Below are 13,124 nucleotides of genomic sequence, written 5' to 3'. Positions count from 1 at the left end.
TCAAAACACTTAAGAAGTTTTATTGAAAACAATAAAATACAGAAACATCAGATTCTCATTTTAAAGTAAAATTGACAGCATCTTCCAGAACCTTCCTAGTACTGCACCATTCTTGTCACTATTAAAGTTTCAAATCCAAAATAATTAATGAACCTGCTTATAATAAGCATTCTTCTCATGGTTCTAGCCCCTATTTTCCTAAATTTTACATTTGCACCGTTTCAAAGATGAGTAGCAGGTTTTGTTTTTGTTTCTGCTTTTTTTATGACTGATTAATATTTGTGAGAACTGGACTTTATATTAAAAAAAACCCACACATCTTAAACTCAGAAAATATACATTTGTTCATTAAAGCTCACCTGCTTTAGATAATTTTTCTCTTCACACATTAGCATAGTAAGCCAATGTTTGATCCATGCTTCAAAAGCTGTACAAAATGAAAAGACCTACTGATTCCCTAAGGAAACCTAAGGCAAAAGCAAAAGCCTTACACTACAGAAGAAAAACAAAGCAGAGGCATGGAGACTGTGGGGATGGCTCAGATGAATAAGCACCACAAGGATGAAGAAAATTTCTGTACAAACATATGCAAAAAAGATAAAGTTTAAAAAGGAGCATTAAACATCCATTTTCCTGCAGAAATAATTAATCATGTCAGATAATCTGACTCCTGAAACAAGTTGTTTGGATTTTAATTAACAGACTCTTCATTCTCTCCTATATTTTACCAGTGGTATCAGAGCCGTTTTGGAGCTCTTCCTCCTTTTCCTCATACAGACCTTTGATCAGAAGCCTGGCCCACAATTCCTACCGAAGACAATCTTAGTGTGTTTTGGGTCCTTCTTTGGAAAGTTGTCACCTCCCCTTCCGCCCTAACACTGGGACTAACTCTAAATTCTGGGCATTCACTTCATGTTTTTGAGTTATACCAGAACAAACTTTCTTTAGCACGGCGATTTCTTTAAGGCTACAAACTGTAAGTTGGTCCCATTAAATGACCTAAAGGCAGGAGTTCTTCAAATGGCATGAATCAAACACTTGCACATTTCAACAGAATACAGTTTACATTCATCTCTAAATCTGAGATTAAGAAACTATTAGCTGGTTTCCAACTGGTTTTAATACTGGTTTGAAGTTTGAATAATTTTACTGTGTAGATATTAAATATTGTTTAAATATTAAACATTAAATTTTTTCCTGACTATCCAGACAGAAATAGAGAAAGCAGGAACAACAGGCAAGGGAAGAAAACAGTCCAATTAACAGACTTGTTACTTCTACGCCATCTGTAACAAGGGGAGGGATTTCAGCATGGGTTTCGAAAATGCCTGGGAGCTGGTTTCTACAAAGTCACCTCTACTTGGCATAAGCCATTTTTTTTTTTCCTACACAGGTATCTGGTTCCTACAAAGGGGGAAGAAACCCAGAAAACAAAACAAAAAGAACTGGGGTGGTCTCCTGTTGTGTGATGTAAGGGCCAGTATTACACTATTATACTCATGTAATAAGTTAGAGTGGATATTCAGTAGCACTAAAGGAAGTGTTATTTTACGCGGCATACGCACTACTGAGTCCTTGCCACACAGAAGAGCCCTTCCTGAGAAATAAAAACTTCAATCCTGGTTATCCCCAAAGGGCACCTTGAGCCTGGTTTAGTTCCTCAAGATGAAGATGTCCTGCTAGCAGGAAGCTATTCTCTACTAACTCTGAGGTTGACTGCGCAACAGCTAAAGCACCAGGCAAAGTGGCTAGTTCAGTAACTCTCAGTGTCACTTACCCAGAGGTTTTCAGTTAATTATCGTCATTGTTTTCTACATTAACACTAAAAATACTCAACTTGCTAATATAGGTACAACCTTTTTAAAAAAATACCTATCAATGCTGGGCTTCGCAGACTTGGCAGTTCTTGGGATTACTTAAGGGAGGCTTCTCCCATAGCCAATTTGCACATGGGTTACCTCACAATCACTTTTTAACAATCGCTCAAAGTTAATTAATTTGTAAACATTCCTGAATAACTGGGCTTATCAATTATGCAAGGGAAACCAAGGAGCAACAGTAGCACAAGGCAAAAAAGCCTTGAAGGAAAAACCTTTTCTTTGTATTTTCATTGCATTTTCAGAGGCTAAGAAGTGAGCCACAATGCTACCAGCTATTTAATCAATGCAGCTACACAGATTTGACAATATACAAGCTTCAGAGCCTCTGTTAAATCTTAGCAATAGTCTACGCTACTGCTTTCCTCCCTCCTCTTCCCAATCATATGTAGTCACCACTGAAACGAGCTCCAATCTACAGACGCAGTTCTGACTTGGCTGTCAGGATAGTGTCACAGTAGGAGCATCCTTCTTTCTTAATGCATTGTTTCAAATTCAAGTGTCTGAATATTTGCCAACTATCTGAATGGTTTAGACAATGTGACAGATGACTTAAGTCACCCTTAGACACACAGCTTCCATACTTGCCTTTGCGGGCTGTAATTTCCATTTCCTTAATAAGCCCCGTGGAAAACTTTACCTTTGAGACAAGCTTCCTTGGCAAAAAGTTGGATTCACGAAATGGCTACCCAAAATGAGAGTCCCACCCCAAATCACAGGTGGAGATATTATTACACCCGTTTCATAAAACTTTCAAGTCCCTATACTATACAAATACAAGTAGGCTCACGACTAAACACATGAGCCTTCTAAAATTTGACAACTTTTAGCATAGAAACTGGTTTCTAGAGTTCCATCTCTTCTTCTGTGCAAGCAACTGTCTCCAAACTATTGTAAACAGGCATCCCTGTTTGCCGAGGTTCCAAGAACAGTTCAGTTCTCCCAGGGAAGGCAGTGCCAGCAGCGGCATGCTTAGTTTGGCTCTCTCCTGTGTAGTTCTTAGCATTAGATGACGGCTTTGGCTTATCAGAAAGGAGTTCAGGGAGAGGTTTCCAGAGCACGAGCTCCATGGAAGGACGGCTCCTAAGACATAAAATACAGATTTTTATAAAAAATTTTAGGATACGGAAAAAGATACATGTCAAAAAGCTAACGTTTGCTACCAAATACCTAGAATTAAGAACTGATGGCATCAAAACAGGAGATTTATGTGATCTAAATAGATCTTTAGAAAGGTCACTTCAAATACATACAATTTTACAGTTCTACCCATATTTTGAGACAGAGAGAGAACACGCATGCGCACACATGAGGGGAGGGGGAAGAGCAGAGGGAGAGAAAGAGAGCGAGAATCCCAAGCAGACTCCCCAATGAGCATGGAGCAGGCCACAAGGCTCGATTCCAGGACCCTGAAATCATGACCAGAGCTGAAATCAAGAGTCGGATGCTTTGGTGCACTGGGTGTTATGAACAAACAATGAATCATGGAACACTGCATCAAAAACTAATGATGTAATATATGGTGATTAACATAACAATAAAAAAATTAAAAAAAAAAAAAAGAGTCGGATGCTTAACAGACTGAGCCATTCAGGTGTCCCTGTTCTGCACATAGATTTAACCAAACCAACTAGTTGTACTGATGCTGTGGTTAAAAGTAATACAGGGGGGCCTGACTGGCTCAGTCAGTAGAGCACGCAACTCTTGATCTTGGGGTTCTAAGTTCGAGCCCCATGTTGAGTGTAGAGATTACTCAAGATCTTTAAAATAAAAGCAATTAAAAACATCCAATGTAAAAAATAGAGGCCCTTGATTTAGTGTTATAAATTCCTTAAATTGTGGTTAATATTAGTAGGTATGGGCTACTACCTTGTACTAAACCTTTATAAATGAAAATGAAATACTGACCAAATACATTACCAAGTGTCTCCGTATGCCTTCTGCTTAGTACAGCTACAAAGCAGAATGCTTTTTGCAGTCAAGTCCAAAAGATTAGGGCCCCAATGCCTGCCTGCCCTCAGTCCTCCTCCATCCAATGGTGGCTTGATAGTTTCTGGGACCCAAAGGCAAGTTAGACAAAATAAACCACAATGAAGAGTACCCCCAAATGCTGGCTTCTGAAAAACTACCAAGAGCAGAAAGTGCGGGGCACCTGGGTGGCTCAGTTGTTAAAAGTGTCTGCCTTCGGCTTGCGTCGTGATCCCAGGATCCTGGGATCGAGCCCCGCGTCAGGCTCCCTGCTCTGCAAGAGGCCTGCTTCTCCCTCTCCCACTCTCCCTGCTTGTGTTCCCTCTCTTGCTGTCTATCAAATAAACAAACAAAATCTTTAAAAAAAAAAAAAAAAAGGCAGAAAGTGCTATTTTTTAGGCTATAGGACAACATGGCCTGCTTACTCTTGGCTAAACTATTTACCCACCCTCAGAGCTGGGTAGTTAATTATAAGTCCAAGCTAGGGGGCTAATGCAAAACTTCTGTGATCTACCATCAGCTGAACTCACTGTGGCCAAATGCAGTAATTCTTCATCCACCTGGCATCACTGGGGCTGGTCTTCTCAGAGACTTTTTCAGATACCTGACACCTACCCTCACTGAGTATCCAATCTACCTGTATAGTCTTTTCTAGGTAAGACCTAAATAGCACTTTATAACCTGACTACTATTTTACACATGGATAATGACTGCTTCAGGTCATGTGAGCTCAAGGACTGTAAGAATTACAGGGCTCTCATTAGTTCTTGTGTTAATAGCCCCAGGCTGCTGCGTTTTTTAGGCTGTTTGCTTTCTAGTTTCCTCTCGTCCTCACACACTATACCGTCACACTCACTACTGTGAGTTTGTTCTCACTTGCTGTTCCTGTGTTTCTACTCCGATGATCTAGGAAACCAGGTAACTGAGCTCATTAAACTAGGCTTAACTTAAGAGCAAAATGGCTTATAGCTAAAGCCCTGAGGGGCTATCCACTATGAGATAAGAGTGTAGCCTTGGTGGTAACTATTGTGACTACTGGGAGATTTCTTTTGGTTTGTTTTCTAGGTCCCAGTGGTGTTCCTGGATAACTGACAGGCCAGTAAACGAGAGCTTTTGAAAAGTGGTTCCTATATCCTATGACAAGAATTTGGGAGAAAGGGCTCTCTTGCCAATCCTCCCAACCCCAATTATTAGACAATAGTGCATTTCAGGACTTCCAAAGAATTGGGGGTTAAGAAGGTAAGGCAGCCACTCCTGCACACTTCAAACTTCTTGCACAGCATTTTGCTCAATCCCAGTGAACTAGGATAAAGGTCTGTATCCAACCTGAACTAAATACAAAACCCACTGTGCTTTCATTTCGCTGGTGATCAGGGGATGGAGAGATGACTAGCATAGGATGCGCTGTGTCTGGGGACACTGGGTTTCGCAGTTGGTTCATCACCCAACTCTTGATTTCGGCTCAGGTCCTGGGATCGAGCCCCACATCAGGCCCTGTGCTCAGCACAGAGTCTGCTTCTCCATCTCCCTCTGTCCCCCACCTCCGCTGCCCACCTGTGCGCTCTGTCTCTAAAAAATAAATTTTTTAAAAATAAATAAATGGAAACCAGGAACCAACACTTACATGGACTCAATCATTTTCTTTGTAAAGACTTCATCAAATTCCCTCTTCAAACCTGTTTTCATGGTATCAGAAAGAACAAGACTGGGGAGATGGTTAATATTTCTGTCAGCTTCCACTTCTTCATCTTCATCAATTATCCTAAATAAAGACAGCAGAGAAGGAAAAGTTAGTCAAGCTATTATTTATTCTAGTAATTGGACAAAATTTAAAAACAAAATAAAAGCAGCAGGTGCTACAGGGAAAGATCAAGTAAAATATGAGGTTCTGAGTGAAAAAAGTACACACAGAAGAGTTACTCAATGTTTCAGTCAACAGATGCAATCATATTTGAAGAATGTGTCCCTGAAAACTCCCATAAACCAAAAAATTAATATTCACAGACAGTAGGAGAAAATATTTAGCACAGTTCTATGAGAAGAGTTGGACATTTAATGTGTCAACTTTGAGTTCTCGTATTTTTCATAGACTGAGAGGCTGAAGATCACTGTTACTACCAAATGATGAGTTAGACTAGCTTAAAAGAGTAGAGATGTCACATGGGATCCGCAATAAGCCAACGATATATAATACTCATTTACCTGTCCTCGATTTCTTGAAGCCTCCTTCGGGCAACTTCACACTGTGGTTCTCCGGTTGTCTGATCCATTTCTTCACAAATAACATCTAACATGCCAGGTGCAGTGAGGCCACTAGTGCACGGATTTACTCCATGACTCTCTATAGCCTGATGTGCACAAAGAATCCAGTCATTAGGACCAGCACAGAGCCCTGCTTCAGTTAGCCTTTTCTTTCTTACCGGACAACTGGAAAAAAAAATTCAATGAAAATTCAGTCATATAAATGAAATGTTTATCATCCCTTTCTCTAACCAAACTCTTATGTAAAAAAAATAAAAAAAACCTCTGATTTTTGACAGTGTGTGACTACAAGATGGAAAATCATGCTTTTCTTTTGTCATTCTGAGAGCTTCCTTGAGATGTTTTCTTCTGCTCTCTACCAAATTAGACGGCACCTGCAAGATTGTGCCTTTTCAGATTAGTGTTCAGTGTGGGAACTTCAAGTCATTCCTATTTATTTGGCTCTGGATAGGTCAAGTGGAAAGTAAAGAAACCAAAACCACAAGCAGCAGTTCAGCACCAGCCATATTTTGTCTTAATTCTGCTTACTCCATATGGGGAGGTGGTCGACAGACATCTTCCCTTAGAGTAAAAGATAAATGCTTCATCAGGTCTGTTCCAAGTACTACAGGTTGCAGAGGATACTGCTTATTTCTTGGTCCTCTCTGAAATGTCAGAAGACTGTCATTTGGCTCTGAGTCCCTTACTAATAAGGGTGTACATTTTTCTCCCACCTTGTAACATAAACCATTTTCACTTCCTAGAAAAATTTATATTACATAGAGCTCTTCGAGTTCATCAATTTTTTTGTTTTGCAGATTTGGAAACTAAGACCTCGAAAAGCTAAAGTGCCTCCTCCTAAGTGTCACATAAGGTAGAGCTGCACGTTAGGTACCAGAAGCCAGAGCTCCAAAGTCCTAGCTCTACGTCATTTTCACTGAAACTTATGGCCTTCTTAGGGAAGTTCAACCATTCAAGCTCTTACCATGAACTAGTATTTGCATACACTGCAATGTGCCCAGTTTAGTTGAAAACTGTCTGAAGCTGGTCCTATTCTATTTAAGTACTTAGACCAGATGTACTCTATTGCTTGGGCATCAGCAAGTGTAACCTCAAAAACAAACACAGCTCTGCAACTTAAAAAAAAAAGTAAAAAAAATCATTAATGGCTACCACAGCTTACGAGTCTCTAAACTGAAGGTCAAAGGAAGTGGTATTTTACAAACAAATTTCTATTCATGTTAAGACTACAAAAAAAAAAATCAACATTAAAGTCTCTGGCAATATAAAATCTGACAAATAATGATGCTCTCCTGAACCTAGACTTTTATTGGAATCGACAATTTTTTTAAATCTTTAATTTTTTGAGGTCTTTTTTGAGTATAGTTTTTTTTTTAAGATTTTATTTATTTATTTGAGAGAGACAGAGAGAGCGAGAGGGCGCAGGCACATGAGAGGGAGAAGCAGACTCCCCAGTGAGCAGGAAGCCCAGTGTGGGACTCAATCCCTGAGCCAAAGGCAGACGCTTAACCGACTAAGCCACCCAGGCAGCCCTTTTCTGAGTGTAGTTGACATGCAGTGTTACATTAGTTTCAGGTGTACAACACAGTGATTCTACAACGCTCCATCTTATGCTATACAACTGTAGCTATAATGTAAATATATGGAACCCCTCACAAATTTGCATATTATCCTTGCACAGGGCCCATGCTAATCTTCTGTGTATCAGTCCAATTTTAGCCTATGTGCTGCCAGAGTAAACACAAGAATACGTTTAGTTTATAACTGGTTTTAATTGATAAGAAAATATTAAGAATGTCCAGCTATACATCACATATTTCTGTAATATTTGGATAGTTTTAGGGTGTGGTGTTTTGGAAAGCAGGAGAAAAACTATATACATAAAACCAGCTAAGAAAAAGCAGAATAAATCTAGAGGGGACAGGTAATTTCCTAGCACATCCAATAATTCAACTATGAAATGCAGCTGAGTGTAAGAGCTGGGTTCTGATCTCTGACCTCCAACATGATCTGGCCTATATTATTTCACGCCTGTAGGTCCATTTTGCAAATAATGAGAGATCAACGATAATTAAGTTTCCAAGAAAATATGATACAAAAGATTTCAAAGTACAGATAAGAGCTATGAAGTGGCAGGTAGGCAGCACACTTCTGGGCATTAGATATTCAAATGTCAAGTTCCTCATTCTCAGGGCCTCAATTTCTCCTTTAATCTAAATTAAAGGCAGCTAGCCTTTTCTTTTTTTTCCAGTCAGCTCTACACCCAGTGTGGGGCTTGAATTCACAACTGCCCCCACCCCAGATCAAGGATCCCATGCTCTACAGACTGAGCCAGCCAAGGACCCCAAAGGCGGTTAAATTTTTAAGCCAACAGATTTTACGCTTCAAACTTTTCACCCTGGAACTCTTTATTCAATTATCTTTTTTTTTTAAATTATTTATTTTGGGAAGAGAGCAAGCAAGCAGGGGGAGGAGCAGAGGGAGTGAAGCTGACTCTCCTCTGCACGTGAAGACGCTGGACTCGATCTCATGACCCTGAGATAAGGACCTGAGCCAAAACCAGGAGTCACACGCTCAACAGACGGAGCCACCCAGGCATCCCTATTCAATTATCTCTTACAGTGTACTCCAAAAGACAAAAGCAAAGAGATCCATATCTGCAACAATCCCAAGGCAATAACGAATATAAACATTGTCTGGTCTGGTGGTTTTTAAGGTAAGGCAACTTTCAAAGCTATTTAGCATATGCATCAGCAAGGTTAGAAAATCCAGTTTCTGCTGGCCAAAAAACGAACAAGTAAAACATATACAAAGTTAAAAGACGAATGACAAATTTGGGGAAACATAACACCCATAATAAAAGTACTGATTTCTTTAAGTAAAGATTTCTTATAGATGAACATTGAGAAAGATCAATAAGCCAACAGAAAATGTGCAGAAACAGGAACAAATCACACAAACACAAATGGATTAAATGGAAAGATGTTCAAATTAACTTTAATTTACAAAATATAAAACAGTGGTCTTAAAAACCAAAAATGATCTAATTTTAACTATAAGATCCTATGTTCATACAATTCAATGAATAATTAGAAAACAAGCATCCATTAAAATAACATTCAAGATGCAGACCACTGTCAACATCCCAAAATGGTACTCTATTTTCTTCTCCCTACAGGTAAACACTATGTTATAGTACTGTATATATTCTTCGGATGTTTCTTTTGCTCATATTATTCTCAAGACATAGCCATGTTGATAGATGTCATACATTCCTTTTTCCCCTTTTTGCTGAATAGAACTCCACTGTATGAATTTGTAATTTACTTTATCCATTTTATTACCGAGGGACATATAGGTTGTTTCTAGTTTTGGGCTATTATGAACAAGGATGCTATGAACTTTCTTGTATGCGTCTCGTTGCAAGCGTGTACACACTCAAGAGGGGAACTGTTGGGTAACAGGGTATGTATGTCTTTAACTTACTAGATAACGCCAAACTATTTCCCAAAGTGCTTGTACCGATTTACATTCTCATCCATAGTACTGCAGTTATTGATGCTCCAGTATCTGGTGGTAAAGTAACATATCTCACTGAGGCTTTACTAGGCATTTCCCTGAAGACTGATAAGGTCGAATGAACACCTTTCATTTGTTGGTCATTTGGATATCCTCTCTTTGGGATTCTCTCACTCATTTTTCTATGAGACTGCCTGTCTATGAGATATAATACTTAAACCTATGAGTGAAGTGAAAGTTTGAAAATACAGTTCTGGTGAGAAGACAGAGAAATAGGCATTTCCACTGTTAAAAGAAATATAAATTGGCAACAACTCTTCAAAATTTAAAATGCATGCAATTCACCATCTAGGAATCCATTAACCTACTTGCAAATATACACAAGGAACTTTAAAAAGAACAGACATGGTAGATTTAATCCACAGTAAAAGCAAAAGACTAGACCTAACTTAGAAATCGGTCAACAGGAGACTGGTTAATGACCTATACCTAGGCCTTACAATACTATTCTACTCAATGTTGCAGAAGAAATTAGGTAAAACCCTATGCGCCAATACACAACAATATACCGGAGAATAAAATGAAAAGATCAATGTGTTGCACAATGTGAAGAGTTACCTTCTTATATAATATAGAAAACCAGAGGTATATACAGTTATAAAGTTTTTAGATTATCTTCCAAAGGAGAAACAGGAAACAGGTAACAGGGAGAAAAGGGGAGTATGCACTCTTAAGACTGTACAATGTGTATCCTTTCCCACACTTGAAATCCTTTTACTTTGTACATGTAATAATATTCACACGGATGAAAATTCAAACGTTACTAAGGATTAGAGAGAGAAAAGTTTCCCTCTGACATGCCAGCTACCCAGTTACTTTCCCTAATAGGCAACCACCGTTACCAGTTCCTTGTGCCTCCTTGCAGAGATACTTAATGTTTCACCTTTTCACTTAAAATAAGTAGTCGAGGATAGGAAACAGGTTAAGTGACCATAAAGTGAATAAATGGCACCTGAAACTTACTCATCATCCTCCTCCTCTCGCTTGTGTTTCTTTTTACAGCGAACTGAAATACTGGTGGGGAAAAAAAACAGTCAATTGAGAAATTCACTGAGGCTGTGCTTTCGGCATCCACTCTCCCTTTCCCAATAATCTCGCCCATCCCACGAGCACCGGCTCTCCCTTTCCTTGCCGCCTGGGACTGGATATACAGATCCCAAGGTCGCTCAGGTTGGGTGGTCCCGACAGAACTAGAAGTTGAAATCTCAACTTGTCAAGGGAGTGGGAAATAAATTTGGGGGGACCGACGCAGGGAAAACGTATCTGGGGCAGGCACTGTGCTAAGCACTTTACTTCCACGATCTCACCAGCAAGACCCATTTCTGTCCCACTTTGCGGATGAGAAACCGAGTGTCCGCGAGGCACCGAAGTGAGCACCGGCGGCCGCGCCGAGGGGACGGCCAGGCTCCGATCGGCCTGGGTTCCAATCCCGGCCCGACCTGGGCGAGCTCGGCAAAGTCTCCTCACTTCTCGGAGCAGCAGGCCGGCCGAGGTCAGACCCGGATTCCCGGGCTGTGCGGCCCCGGGCGACTTACAGTTAACGTCCCCGGGATCAGTTTCTCGTCTGCTATCTGGGAGCTCAGAAGCCCCCCACGGAGGGTCGTGAGGAGGATTAACGAGCCCGAGCTGCGCGCCCGCCCGCCCCGCGCCCGCCGGGCTCCTCACCGTCCGCGCGCCGCGCTCCCGCCGGGGCTGCTCGGGGCGGCGCGGAGTCCCGGCCGCGGAGCCAGCTCGGCGCCGTCCGCTCCCGGCGGGAAGGCCCGGCCGGAGAAGGCCGGCGGCGGCTGCAGGAAATCCGGGCCGCCGCTCAGCGGGAGGCCGCTGAAGGGCCGGCCGAGAGCGGCCATGGCCGGGGAGACGAGGAGGCTGCGCCCGCGGCCCCGGCCGCCCGCGTCCCCAGGCCCGGCAGCTGCGGCCACAGCGACTGCTGAGAGGTGCCCGCCTCTGAGCCCGCTCTCGACCCCACGTCACGCCTTCTAGAACCCTCCACCCCGGGCCGCCCAGGGGCACGCCGGGATTTGTTGTGTGTAGAGAGCTGCTACCGCGAGGGATGCCGGGAGTTGCAGTTCCAGCGGACTACAACTAACATGGTTGCCTCAGCTTAGTCGGCTGCTGCCGGAGGATGCCTCTGGAGCCTTGAATGTGAAGTAAGTTCCAATCCGCACACGTCTGTACCTCAGTTTTCTCAACAGTAAAACCTGGTAATAATAATACCTATCTTCTTATGATTGATGGGAGAAGTAAATGAATTAAAACATGTGGATTCTGAGGCACCTGGCTGGCTCAGTAGAGCATGCAACTCTTGATCTAGGCAGGGGGGTTGGTGAGTTCAAGCTCCAGGGTGGGCATAGATCCTACTTTAGAAAACAAACAAAACTAGATCTCTTAGAACAGTGCTTGGCACATAACACATAATCATTAAACATCAGCCATTAATTCTTAACATGTTTTAATATAAATAAAGTTGGTGTTGCCTTAGGGGGAACAAGTTGGAGGCTCTGTAAAAACCTGACTGCTGTGAGCGGTACTGGCAAGTCTTCCAGCCTTGGTCTAGCTCCAGAGACTTTCTTGCCAGAGGGGCTAGCACAGTTGGTCCACCCCAAATAATGTGGGAAACAAAGGCAAAAGAAAAATTAAATTCCCTTACTAATTACAGTCCATTGACAAGTCCTTGAAACAGGTAGAGTGACATTCCTCTAGGAACTCAGAGCTGCCTCAATGTTAATACTTTCCTAGGGGGAAAAGGCAATCTTAGCTGGACATTAGCCTGACCTCCAGGATCCTGAAAGGCTACTTTAACATATCGAAATTCCTTTGGAAACTTCCTTTATCTTTACCCCCCAAGATACATGTTAGCAATCATCCTCCAAGCATGACCCACCAATATACATCTAAAGGATCTCATGACTAAGGTTTTATTAGAAAGTGATAAATGACCTTTTCCTAACAATAGCTAGCCCCCTCAAGGTCCTGGAAAACTTGCTTCCAAAATTCCTTAGAGACTTTTGCTATCCCTAACCCCCTTCCAATTTGAAAGTATATAATCGGCCACTCCTCATGACCCCAGTACAGCTCTTTCTGCCCACATTGGCTCCGAACCCCAACACTTTCCTGTATCACCATTTTTCCCATCCCAGAGAATGACACTATCATCCAGTCTGGTTGCTTATACCAAAGTCAATGCCCTTTAGCCAAAACCCACCAAAAACACACCTATAATTGAACAAAGATTTACTGAGTGCTTATAGTGAGGAGGTGTCTCAGTAAGGAGGTATTAGAAAAAGCTTCTTATAGGACTTGGGACTGTCTTAGGTGATTTTGGGGAAGGTTCAAGAAAGCAGGGCTTTGTTCTGGAATTAATACTGTCAGGAAGGAGGGATAATTCTATGACTGGGTAACTTAGTTGATCTTTTCTAGAAGGTAGGAAGAATAAAGGGA

General features: G+C 41.7%; 2 protein-coding genes and 1 non-coding gene across 3 annotated transcripts in view; 1 reads left to right on the top strand and 2 right to left on the bottom strand.

Annotated features, from left to right (window-relative positions):
• CCDC117 (coiled-coil domain containing 117) lies at positions 1 to 11,658 on the bottom strand. Its single transcript, XM_025858089.2, has 5 exons — positions 11,352 to 11,658; positions 10,650 to 10,700; positions 6,048 to 6,272; positions 5,470 to 5,607; positions 1 to 2,960 (listed from the first exon to the last, which is right to left on the bottom strand). The coding sequence occupies exons 1-5, from the start codon at positions 11,531 to 11,533 to the stop codon at positions 2,723 to 2,725; spliced, it is 834 nt and encodes a 277-aa protein (XP_025713874.1). The 5' UTR covers positions 11,534 to 11,658; the 3' UTR covers positions 1 to 2,722.
• Positions 7,744 to 7,850, bottom strand: LOC112813237 (U6 spliceosomal RNA). The gene has a single exon (XR_003205485.1). It is a non-coding gene; the product is annotated as a U6 spliceosomal RNA (small nuclear RNA).
• A 159-nt stretch (positions 11,659 to 11,817) lies between the features above and the next one.
• CHEK2 (checkpoint kinase 2) overlaps positions 11,818 to 13,124 on the top strand; it is an 89,637-nt gene continuing 88,330 nt past the window's right edge. Inside the window, exon 1 of the mRNA XM_073886749.1 lies at positions 11,818 to 11,833. The gene's annotated coding sequence lies outside the window, so the exon portion shown is untranslated. The remainder of the gene's footprint in view (positions 11,834 to 13,124) is intronic.

Source organism: Callorhinus ursinus, unplaced genomic scaffold (genome assembly GCF_003265705.2).
Source record: "Callorhinus ursinus isolate GAN/ISIS: 27379988/994484 unplaced genomic scaffold, GSC_fseal_2.0 scaffold72, whole genome shotgun sequence".
NCBI classification, from domain to species: domain Eukaryota; kingdom Metazoa; phylum Chordata; class Mammalia; order Carnivora; family Otariidae; genus Callorhinus; species Callorhinus ursinus.
Note: the sequence above shows the minus strand (reverse complement) of the source record. Positions and strands in the feature narration are given on the sequence as shown.

Coding starts and splice junctions, on each gene's coding strand:
- CCDC117 (XM_025858089.2), bottom strand. CDS start 11,533: ATGGCCGCTCTCGGCCGGCCCTTCAGCGGCCTCCCGCTGAGCGGCGGC. Junction 10,701..11,351: donor GGGAGCGCGGCGCGCGGACG/GTGAGGAGCCCG, acceptor TTTCCCCACCAG/TATTTCAGTTCGCTGTAAAA. Junction 2,961..5,469: donor AAGAAAATGATTGAGTCCAT/GTAAGTGTTGGT, acceptor TTTATGTCTTAG/GAGCCGTCCTTCCATGGAGC.